The sequence below is a fragment of the Erigeron canadensis genome, chromosome 8 (assembly GCF_010389155.1).
Source record: "Erigeron canadensis isolate Cc75 chromosome 8, C_canadensis_v1, whole genome shotgun sequence".
NCBI lineage: Eukaryota > Viridiplantae > Streptophyta > Magnoliopsida > Asterales > Asteraceae > Erigeron > Erigeron canadensis.
In genome coordinates this window covers 21,025,995-21,038,996 of record NC_057768.1, presented here as the reverse complement: position 1 = coordinate 21,038,996, position 13,002 = coordinate 21,025,995, and the positions used below count along the sequence as shown (strand labels likewise).

The window sequence follows — 13,002 nt, the reverse complement described above, 5'->3', positions numbered from 1 at the left end:
TTTCGGATTAATAAAGAAAATAGATGGGCCTATGAGTGCAAAAGATTGTTGTTTTAAATAGATGGGCCTATGAGTGCAAAAGTTATTGATGCAGAACTTGATTTGGATAGAAAATAAAACTGGAGCTGACCAAATTTAAGGCAGAACTTGATTTAGCTTTCCTATACAAAAGGTAAAAACTGACTACAAGGATGAGCTTGAGGAGAACCAGGAGTCTGATGATGTAAGCTTTTTCCTCCTTTTGATAAGTAGTTTGTTGTTTATTTCAAAAGTAGATCAAATAAATCACTTCAAAGCTTGATGTCAAGTAACAATCATTCTTCAAGAAAACAATGAGGCTGCAACAAAGAATCTACAAACTCAGTGAAATTATTGTTTTGTTTAGCTAACAGCCAATTAAGTTGTATCCGTTAGATGTAATTTTCTATATTTTATACAGTTCTGTTAGATTTTTTTAGTTTGGTTTAAATGAAGCTTTTGGATTTATATTCATTGAATTCGTGCAATTAACAAATTATATGTAATGTTATTTTATTAATTTTACATTATTTATCTCATAAATATTTAGTTAACATTTACTTAAATAATCAACTAATTACAAATTGTTTTTTTTTTAAATTACCCGCGTCTTCCGCGGGATAAAAATCTAGTTATAATAATAATAATACAAGAAAAGGAATAAGCCATTACCAGTTACAATAATGACCATTTTATTACATATAATATGTAATACTATATATCATACATATTATATAACGTATGTACATATATAGGTGCATATTAAATACATTATGCGAGGATAATATAATCCAACGTTGAGCACTTGAGCTTACGCTAAGATTATTAAATCAGGATTCAACTAGAAAAAGTTAAGTAAACTGCCATATATTGATGCAACTTGTTAAAAAAGCTCTAGCGTAATAAGATATCCTCACAAGAATACCAATCTACCATGCATAAGACTACGAGAAACTCACCAAGGATGACCAAATATTTACATATGTTTCTTGTTTATATACATCAATATGCAATAACGTGTAAATTAAACTAGCAATGAGATACTAATTACTAAACAATGGCATGATGTATGGACCTCAAATGTGCATAACACTCGTCGCTGCTCTTAAAATGCTCAAGGCACACCCAACATATGTGTACCCCACACCTGCACTCGATATGGTTACACCCATCAATCTTCTCAATCGTGAACCTACAAACAGGGCAGTGTCTCACATCCTCTTTCCCCTTTATCCACTCCTTCAACGACAAATCAGGATCCCTTTTAAATTCCTTGTACATTTCACATGATAAAAACTCATGGTACTCCAGGTGGCATTTAGTACATGTCTCCACTGAACACGCCCCACAAGCAAATGGTCTCCCAGGATCACCATCCTCTGCAACTTGATAAACTGATGGACAGTCAGGTGAAGGGCAAAATCGGTACTTCCCACAGCTAGAATCCACAAACGACCCTAGAGAAGCCCGGAAAAGTTCATCTAGTTTATCGGTTAACAGCAATGATCTAAGGTCCACCATACAGATTGGTACGCCACAGCCCTCATGGGCACAACGGATTGGAAAGCTATTTCCAGGGTTCTTAATTGCAGATTCACATTGTTCTAGCAAACATGACCTGCAAAACTCATGGTTGCACATTTCCAGACAGTAACCATCTTCAACCTCACACAGACATACTGGACAAGAAGCCATTTGACTTTTGACTGTTTGACTGGGGGTGGAGCTTGTTGACACTACAAGCTCCTGTATCATCTCTTCGACGTTTTGCTTTAGTTCTTTACTACCATGAATGGAAATGGTATGCTGCCGGGTATTCAACGAGAAGTCTGATCCAGGAAATCTTTCCTTGAGCACGTTAAGATCGGGTCCAAACTTTTCGACTACTTTTTTCATTAGATCAGGAGGTAAAGAAGGTCCTCTAAGATGAACATCAAGCTGTTTGTTCTCGTGTAGAGCCACAAGGGACTGAACCAATTTCTTCTCGGCAAGACCAAGCTTGTCTAATGGACCGAAGACTCTGCAGCTATGATTATGTCTGTCAAACAAAAAATAAGTCCCTGTCTCACGTTGAATGGACTTCTGAAGAAAAAATCCATCTCGAGAAACTAATAACTGTATAACTGGTGGAGTGAGCCGGTCATCCATTATCATTCTTCCATTCATAAGCTGTTCTAGAGGTCTTCTTGACTCTGCCATAATTTTTGTAGCCTTGGCAGATATCTTGACACGATATGAACCATTTTCGTTCCTGTCAAAAAAGAACTCGGCCCCTGCAAAAATAATGATTATGAATGGAAAACAAGGTCACATGGCTCTGCTGAATAACTTCTATATAGATATAAATAATAAAAACTGAAATTCCATAACATAACATTTGATCAAAGCAGCAAACTGAGAAACTGATGAACAAAGTGAATGCACAAACACTTGTAGGATAAAAAAGATTAAAACCTTTGGCTGTGGTGACAAAAAGAGAGGTTAGCCAGAGGCCATTCAGGTTGGGCTGGTCACCAAAACTTCATTTTCCATTTATATGAATCTTGTAAATAATTTATATGGTAAATATGATTAACAAAAATCATATTATTAGAGATTAGACGGAGCATTAATGAGTAATACAGTTTCATACTAAAAATGGCAAAAGAATAAATATAGTTTCTTTTAAATAAATTTCTAGGACACTAAAAGCATTGGAAAGCAAAATACATTAGGTGACTTTCACGTTTAAACTTTCTGTTAACCCATTCAACAAGTTTCACTTTTAGCTAAATTTACAACTTAGCATTTGACACAGCATCAGAATTCAACGAAATCACCATTACCGATTTCAAATAGTTGGATTGCAACCTCTATCTTTTGCTATGTTTCATTCTCTCTTTATTTAATAACCTACAGTTGTGATTTATGGCATTTCCCTCCGGGCACAATGTTCATATATCTTTAATACTTGTGAAAATCAGAGTTCACCAACTAACAAGCAAGTAAAGAATATGAAGAGCTTATTAGCATAAACCGAGGTATATAAAGATGGCAAAATCAGCAGGACTGCAATGGTTAAACGATTATGGGTCAGAACAGTTGGACCTTTCAGAATGGGTCAAAAGACACCATACTTTTTTCTCTTCTACAAATTATAGATAACTAATGAGTTTGAAAAATATATTGTCACGATAATATTCTTAGGTTTAGAACAAACTACTCAGTGGGTTTTATGCATAATTCATACACCTTGGGTGCCTTTTGACCCGTTGAACTCTTTTGACCCATTTCCAGTTTATTTACCTTACGATGTATCCAATTTTTTTTATATGAACCATTAGATAAAAAATATATATATAACCCAAATCAACCCAACCCCAAATATGGGCTAAATTTGCATTTGGGCAACATACTAGTAAAAGATATACCTTTCCGAAGCTGGAGGGTTTTCAGTAAAGAATGTAGTGGTTCCTTAATAACCATATACACAGATGCAGGACATGAAACAATGCTATTGAACTGCTGCTGACATTTAATTTTCTGCCATGGCTGACATCCCGCCAATGCTTTCCCATCAATCTGCTCCAGCGCTTTTGCTGCCTCTAAATGCAAACTACCATCAAAACTAATTTCTGCCTTCATGGAATAATCCATTGGTTCAGGAGGAAATATCTGTACACGAACATGTTCATTCCTGGAATTCCCTGTAGGCATAAACGAGCTAACCTCTCTCAAAAGTGCTTCTTCAAGAACAGCAAGTGGTGGATTCTCCACGGCAACAGACCGGGGCAGAAAAACCTCAAGAATTTTCCTACTAGTTGCCAAATTCAATTCATCATAAAGCTCAGCCTCAAAAAGATCAACATCTAGTCCAGACAACATCACACTGTCTACATTCTTCATGCTCGGTCTACAATTTATAAGCTTCCCTCCTATTAAAACATTAGAAACATCTTCAATGATGGCTGAAACATCATTTTGATGACACTTCACAAATGCGAAGCCCCTGTTCCTCCTACGAGGCCATGATACTTTAGCTTTCACGGCAGGAAATGACATAAATTTGTTTTCACCTCCATATGTGCTTCTTGTGGGAGCAACTTTCAGTAATACACCATTGAAGTCAAATGGACTCAACTTTATAGCTTTCTCAGCTGCTTCAGGGGTAAGAAAGGTTACACGTCCCCACTTTTCATTATCTTGACCGATCCCATTAAGCCTATGGACCGCACAGATGTTACCAGATGTGTATTTCTCCAAAAGAGACAAAACCTCCTTCTCCTCAACATCATTTGAACCGTGAAGATATATCTCAACTGTAAGACATCTCTTTTCAAGCTCCAGATGCTTTATCTCAGCACCAGCACCAAATAAAGCTACAGGAGGTGATACATGTCTCCCACGAAACAGACATTTCTCTATGCATTCATTTTGTAACCAGCTTCCTTCACGCTCCAACACAGAATTCACAATTTCATAAACACGTCCCATCTTTTCAGATGATGCAAATAAGTTTATCTCATTATAGTCAACAGAAACTTCAAGCCTAACTCGATCGTCATTTACAGTATCCTTGATGTGTGACAGAAGATGTTTTACACTAGAGTTTGACTTCCCACAGATTCTTTTCAATAACGTAGATCCCAAACCCTTAAATACTTTCAATTGCAATTTACGGTTATCAATCTGTGAAATATCAAATGGAGGGGGGGAAAGTGCTTGCAAAGAGTCAAAGTCAATGCAAGTAACACATGTCAAGTACTGATTGGACATTGCTATAATTTCACCAAATACTACCCAATTTGGCCGATCATTGAACATTAGTAAAGAGCAAGAAGGATGCAATTGAACATGATTCCCCGTTGATGCCACTTCATAGCCAAGATTATCATTTCCCGAGTAGATTGCTATGTTGTCAGCTAATGCAGAGAGTATAACACCTCTGAGAACTTTATCGTATTCAGTACTCACCTCTGGGTTCCACCGCCAATAAGTGGGGATAATGATATCCAGCTCGTGTTGAAGACAACTTTCCATTTCCTGCACTGCTTCTTGACATCTACGCATAGATTTTGCATTTATGCTATTGTCCCAACACCATTGACTTCTATTATTGCGGGGTATGCATTCCCATTTCCTGTAAACCGATAGCAAAGTGAATAAATCACCGCCAGGATGGCAGAATAGAACTTTTAGCCGATCAGATTTTTGTTTTTCTTCTTCTTTACCGACTCTGCAAAATATGCTACTGGAATTTGCCATAACAGCAGCAAGAGCAATTCCCTCCCTGCCCAGGCCGTTTTCAAAGGATTTCAGGATCATTTTACCAAGCCTGGGCTCAATTCCTAATTTCACCAGCTTCCAACCATCTTTTGTCAGCTTATAAATACCGTGTTCAAGTACAACAGCTCCCAATTGGATGAGATTCTTGGTTGCAGTCTCAATAGCAGCATTACAAGGCGCATCGATAAAATCAAACTCCTCGATATTATGAATCCCAAGAGCTAAAATCCTGAGAACTGCAATACCAAGATTGACCCTGCGAATTTCGGGTTCTTGATGAAATGGCATGGACCGGAAATCATTCTCAGAATAAAGCCGATAACATTTTCCTGGTTCAGTTCTTCCAGCTCGGCCAGCACGTTGGTTAGCAGAGCTTTGACTGATCTTACAAACTCTAAGAACATTCATTCCAGTCGCGGGTTCAAACCGACTCTCTTTGACCATGCCAGAGTCAAGTACATATTTGACTCCTGGAATAGTCAAAGATGTCTCCGCAAGATTGGTAGAGAATATGACTTTTCGTTTTCTGGGAAAATTCTGATACACACGATACTGCTCTTCATGAGACAATTTTCCATGTAAAGGTAACGCAACGGCCAATGGTACTTTGAACTGTTCACACGCCCATTCTACCTCCACTTGAGAAGTCAAAAAAGCAAGAATCGTCCCTTCCTCCTCCATTCTGTGAATCTCACCAGCTTTCCTCACCAAATCCGAAACATATGGGGCAACAAAGTTAGAGTCACACGGAACTTTCAATATTTCAGGAAAGTACTTGACATCAACTGGAAACGTTCTTCCCACCACATGATACGTAGCACAATCATAAAAATATTTAGATAACTGTTCTGCATCGGCTGTTGCAGACATTATAATAAGCCTCAGATCAGACCTCCGAAGAAGTAAATCTTTAACCAATGCTAAGAGAAGATCGGTGTTTAGGCTTCTTTCATGTGCCTCGTCAACAATGATGCAAGAAACCCATGAAAATTTCTTGTCATTCATATAGTGCTGAAGTAAGCAGTGATCTGTCATGTATACAACTTTTGAATCGAGTTCATGATGAGATGTGTAGATTGAAGAGCAAATGACTGAATTATCCTCGCAACACCCATGACTTTCTTCTTGAACCCTGTTGGCTAGCGACATGGCAGCAAGCTTACGTGGCTGAGTGCAAACAATGGACTTGTCAGCAGCCACTCCTGAATCAGTAAGGAACTGAACCAGCTGTGTGCTTTTTCCTGAACCAGTTTCTCCAATCAACACCGTTACCTGCAGAATAACCAACTAAACAGGTAAAATAGGCCGTGTAGGTGGGATATAGCGTACCTATTACCTGTGATCAACGATAATCAGGTACCAATACCCAAACTTACAAAAAGAAAAAAGAGTAAAGAAAAGTTACTGCCTTAAAACTATAAATAGAACTTTTCCAAAAAAATTTCAGAATTGCAGAAACAAATAACAAACATAGTCAAGTATTTGACAAAACAGAATAACATTGATTGAAACTAGGAAATATCATTTGGTAGGAGAGGGGTCATCAACGAAAAAATTGCTAATTTCTTCAGATGATGCAATATTTAGATAACGTTTTGTTACCTTAAGAGCCTCAAGATAGACTAGAAACACAATCAATATTGTGATTCTACTTCAATATAATTCAATTTACACGTGTCACTCTTTGCTTTATCATTAATAATGTCCAAAAGATTAAAATACGAGAAAAAGTTAAACCCGGAAAATAGAAGCATTGTTCCTTTCGTTTAAGGAATGCAGTTCCTCAAACATGAACATGACAAATGTATTGAAGAGGATTGAGAAAGAGGGACATTTAATTCAGAAACGCTAACCATGAAACAGATGACTCCTGCTTCAATCTCAATATTTCAGTAATCCTAGTTAGTTCATAGCAAGACTAATGTAATGTAACCTTGTATCCATTCCAAATGCAGAACTCTAACACCCAAACGTCAAAACTACAGATTGACTACATAAACTCCAAATTATTAGAAGTAAAACACTTAGGACTTAATAACTCTTAATTTTTTTTAATTCAAAACTAATAAAAAAAGGGTTGTCACAAACTACCCCATTGAATGCCAAACGTCTCTATAAGCCACACAAACATAAACAAAATCCCTCAATCGATATGTTGGTCCCAATAGAATCAAAAACAATACATGTAATAAACTTTGTGCATTGAAAGAATGGATTGTTGATGCTACAATTGTTCACAATACATAAACCTATATATACTAGTTACATGGTTAGGAGTGAACCATTGCATCGTTTTGGTGGTGGTGTTCGGTGGTAACCATATGGTAGCCAAGGGTTGTGTCTTTTATCCAACCATTCCACCATTGATGTTTAATCTAATTACATAGTAGTACATATACTAACTTCTAATTTCTAATTACATACTAATACAAATCATGTTCTTTAAGTCTTCAATCTTTAAAGCCAATGGTTAATTTCCAACACTCCCTAAGCCATTGACATAGCTAATCTTCAAATTTGATCTTGTCATCAATATCTTCATTTGAGCTTTGGATTTCTTTTCATCTTATTGTTTGATCTTTTGAGCCAACTATGAAGTAATAGTGCTCCAAAGGTGTATCTTGACTTTAGGCTTTTTTCCTTTTTGAAAAACACCATTTTCTTTGACACGTTGATCCATACTTGTCCTCTGTTGTTTCGTGCTCTTGATCATTTCTTCCCTATATTTGGTCTAGTATAATTTGTCCATGCTTTGAGTCTTCATCATTATAGAATTGCTTTCATTTGTTGACGTATCCTTGCTAGGCTTAAGCTCGTGAATGTCATTAATAGTCTTGGTTCTAAATCTTGTTCCACAAGGTTCGATGCTTCTTGTCTTAGTTACCTTTGAGATCTTTGTCGAGAATGTGAGGCATAATGTCCAAGTTTATCGCTATATAAAATCCTACTTCACTTACATTCCTTGTAAACTTTTCTTGATCTTGATGGATTTCCTTGCTTGATTGTAGCTCTTAAATGTATCTTTGGAGTGATTCACGTATCTACCATGTAGTTTAGTATTGTCGTAACCTCAATGATGTGATGCAATAGAACATACTCTTCCTTATAATCCTAAAGATGTCCTTGACTCCTTGGCCATCATCATTGTCGTGTCTTGCAAATAATAGCTTAGCTTGATGTTCAACGACTTTTCCTTTCTTACCCTTTATTCTCTCTTTGAAAAATTTTAAATTACCAATAGCCTCGTCTAGTGTCACTTTATCTATATTGGAGTATTGCTCAATTGATGCGACAATTTGAACTAACCTATCGAATACGGAATTTAGCAGTTTTCGTACACAAGTTGACTCATAAGTGTTGATCCAAGATTTATGATTTTTCCATTTGTAATCACGATGAATGAATTAATAGTGTCATCTTTTTCCATTTGTAATGTCTTAAATTCGGAGTTGAGAGTTTGCGATTTTAACTTTTGTACTCGATCCACTCCAACAATTCAGTCTTAAATGTATCCTAAACTTCTTTTGCACTTTTGCTATATGTCACTTGTAATATCATATCTTCGTGTAGTCTTTAAAATAGATATGCAATCGTAGTCTTGTCTTCTTGTCTTGCTTATCATCATTTTGAGTTTCAAGGGTGGGTTCAACCATTTCCTATAGACCATTTGCTTGTAAAATGATCTTCGATCTTATGGACCATATCGTATAGCTTGTTGTCTCCAACAAGGGGCTTTGAAAATAGGGTGTCGCTTCCGTACCCTTAATTTGTTCGAACTATCACCATGTTTTCCTTTTCAACAATCAATTCTTAAAAGTGTGTGAACAATCTTAGTTTCTATATAAAATAATTTTACAAATCACAATTTTATAAAACTTTAGTAAATAGTTTACTAAGTTTTAATACTCAAGATATATTTCATCGATGATTTAAACTAAACTATATATCTTTAAGAAAATTTGGTTTTAAAAATAGTCTTTTACCAACAAGATGTTTCTTACTAACTAATTTGTTGATTTAAAAAACAAAAGAGTGATTTGTTAATAATGTGAAACCACATGAATAAAAGTCTATGTCGGTTCCAGTTTCTCGACAACCTTTCGTTTCTTTCTCCAACAATGAAATTGTGCTCCTCCTTTTTCTTACAAAAATCTAAACGATAATCACAAATCGCTTCTTCTCATCTACGCAAACTACAATGTGGTTCATATAGTTGTTTGCTCTTCCAATTCGTCGCACAAAAACGCCCAAAAATTCGAGTTCGTCACTTCTAGACAAATTCCATTCAATCGATGACTTCGTGTAAATCAACAAGGTTAGTCACAAATCTCTATTTCGTTTTGTAATCTAGTTTTTTGATTGAAACAATCCGTTGATGTCATCAAAAATGGATTCTATCTCCAATGTTCAGTAACAACAAACAAAATACTATAAATGATTTCTTGTCTTCCGAAATCAGAAATACTTTGATTCTTCTATTGTTGTTTGGCAGCGGCAAACAAGGTCTTTAGATGGATTATAAAAACGGCAATTAAGAAATGGCAATCGGAAGGACTGAAAAGACAATTAAGTCGCCAATTGAAAGTAAAAACTAAAACTGCATTGTAACCGACAATCAAATGACAATTGAGTATAAAAGGTACGAGGCATGTGATTTGAGTTTGTAAAACAAAATGAACAGGTGATCTAGGGTTAATTCTAAATCACAAAAATGAATTGTGCTCTCATACCACCATTCGTCCTAATAGGATCATAAACAAAATATGTAATAAAATTTCAGAAATTATTGGTGTCACAATTGTTTACAACACATAAACCTACATATGCTAATTGAATGGTTACGGATGAACCATTGCATCGTTTTGGAGGTGGTCTTTGGTGGTAACTGCCACCCTTTCATATTATGGCCGACGGTTGTGTCTTATGACCATCCATTGCACCATTTAAGTTTAATAAAAATTACATAATAATAGATATACTAACTTTTAATTACATACTAACAAATCATGTTCTAAGTCTTCGGACTTTTAAGTGAGTTAATGGTTAACTTATCCTAAGATCTCAAAAGAGCACCAATCCACATCATGTTAAAGCTACAAGTTGACCATACAATTCAAGTTAAGTTAAATCAAGAATAAAATTTATTGTTAGCCTATATGAAGGACTCCTAATTTAGCTTTATTCCTTTGTTTGACTGGATAATACTGCTTATGTCGGCCAGGGAAATTAAAGAGAACCCTAACCATATCATAAAGGAAAAAGTAATCGCTAACAATTTATATATACCTATTTTAAATTCTAAGAATCTGAACCAACTAATGATGAGATTCATATGTCGTTGCACTAAAATATAAAACTATAAGGTCTAACTCTAGTTTGTCCTAACTAACCATTGCAAGTTGAATAACAGAATCAAGCACTCATCGTGTGGTTAAAGTTGGTGCCTTTCATAGCGATCTAGATAATCGGTTGGTACAAATGGCACAACACTATAACTGGGAAAAGGCAATGATTTACATGTCTTGGTACAAGCAAATAAAATTACAAGGTATAAAGCGTTTGAAATGCATTTAAACTTACTATAAAGTCTAACATATTTAACATTTCCTAATTTGTGTATCGAACTTTTGAATTTTACTGTTTAGGTATTTCTATGATACATATGCTAACATAGCACTGGCACCTATATAAGTCGCCACACGGCACTCAAATATATAGTCACATAGGCAAAAGTACTAACAAAACAAATACATACAATAGCAAAATTTGAAAGCAAAATACACACAAAATAGCAACATTTAAAGTTAGATACAAGGTATAGATTTCAGGTTATAATTGCGTAAAATCACCAAATTTAAATTAGAAAAGTACCTGTTCGCGGTGTATCTGCGAAAGAATATCGTAACGATCAGCATAAATAGGCAACCCATCATTCAGCCGCCTACACTCCCTCTTAATGATCCAATAAATCTTACTCCAATCAAACTTCCCTTTCAAGAACAACACCTTAACTTCATCGTTATCACAAAAATCAACTTTCCCGTCAAGATAATCAAGTAAACACTCCATGCCAAGCTTAAACTCTTTAACCCGTCTCTCAATTAACCACCTTTCCTTAACATACCCTTCCCTTTTCTTCGACAACTCCATATGTACCAACACACTTTTCGGCTTTTTTAACAACAAACTCAACTTATTCATCTCATTCGTAACATTCTCTAATTTCTTTTCAAACCTTTTCACCAATTCACCCTTCATTAACCTACCTACCCTGTCTCGAAACAAAACCCTAAGGCGAGAATTCAATTCTTCGGTATCAGACGGAACTAATAAATTCTGAATAAGTTTCGGCATAAACGAACCCCCGTCGTCTAACAAAACCTCCCAAAGATAAACTACGGTTTCTAAAACATTAGGCCATTGTTGAAAATAAAACCTAGCAGCAGTTACACCTTTTTCAATAATATAAAACTCATCAGGATTGTATTTTAGCTTACCCATTAACGTCACGACTTCGTGGCGGTTGTAGCTGTCGACATCGGTGGCTAGTGACCGGAGTTCGATCATGAAATTCGGTCGGCGGTGAGTGGGGGTTGTCGGCGGCGGTGATGGACGATCTCGCCGGCGGTGATGAGTCGCCGGAAAAGATGGTCTGTTGCGATACATATTGTTATTATTATAATTAGGTTTAAATCGATTATTATTATTATTATTATTATTCATGATTTAGTAGTGAGGGTTTTCGAAAGTAAAGATTTGTTTTTTTTTATTGTTGTTGTATGAGAATGGAACCGAATGATGGAAAAAGGGTTTTATGGAAACGAAAATCAGCAATGGTGTATTTTATTGTTTGGAGGTTTGGTGGTACCTTTTTTTACTAATAAATACCTAACCAATATATAATTGGATAATTATTAAATTATTGATTAATTGTAGACCAGGCAGGCAAAGTCTTTTTTTAATAGCGTTAAGAAATAGAGATAAATATTTTATAAAAAATAATAAATCTTCCTAACCAATCCTTCTAATATATCCACTTGTTAACACATGGAATCCACTAATTTTTTTTCCTAATCTTATCTTCTGACTTTCCACATGTCACAATCCTATTAATTAGGAAGATTTTTAAACTTATAATTTAGGAGGATTGATCATACCCATATTTTATATCTACGATGAGTTGGTGTAGTTGTTTGAAGTTTCCTTGGTGACCTATAGGTCTTAGGTTTGAATCTTCATTTCACCAACTTTGAGATATAGGTAGCCTTTCTATGAAAGTTTGGCTTGGGTATACCCAGATTTAAGTATGAAAGGACAAGGGTTACGTCTATTAATCGTCGTGCCTTCGGACGGATTAGTAGGGGGTTTTCCCCCATTGGGTATTTGTGTAACACCCCACCATTGGCGGAAACATTAGGTGTCATGAAAAGTACAGCACGATATGGAATTACATAGATACTGCTAAATGAATCAGAATATAGTAAATATATTCCTAAAAACATGAGTTCAAAGTCAAAACAATGCTAAAATAGTTTATTACAACGAAGTCCATAAAAAAATAATCCAAGGCATGTAGCTTTAAAGTCTGACAATAAATAAAGGAGCACTAATCTCCGAAGTTCAAGCCTAGCATAGCAGTCTTTATCCCTGATTAGACTGAGTACCTGAAAAGTATACTAAACTGTGTCAACACAAAGGTTGGTGAGTTCATAGGTTTTA

At 35.7% G+C, this 13,002-nt stretch overlaps 1 protein-coding gene across 1 annotated transcript; it reads right to left on the bottom strand.

Annotated features, from left to right (window-relative positions):
• Positions 1–869: 869 nt before the first annotated feature.
• On the bottom strand, positions 870–12,101 carry LOC122610005 (ATP-dependent RNA helicase DEAH12, chloroplastic). Its single transcript, XM_043782971.1, has 3 exons — positions 11,155–12,101; positions 3,429–6,555; positions 870–2,291 (listed from the first exon to the last, which is right to left on the bottom strand). The coding sequence occupies exons 1-3, from the start codon at positions 12,004–12,006 to the stop codon at positions 1,069–1,071; spliced, it is 5,202 nt and encodes a 1,733-aa protein (XP_043638906.1). The 5' UTR covers positions 12,007–12,101; the 3' UTR covers positions 870–1,068.
• Positions 12,102–13,002: the final 901 nt, after the last annotated feature.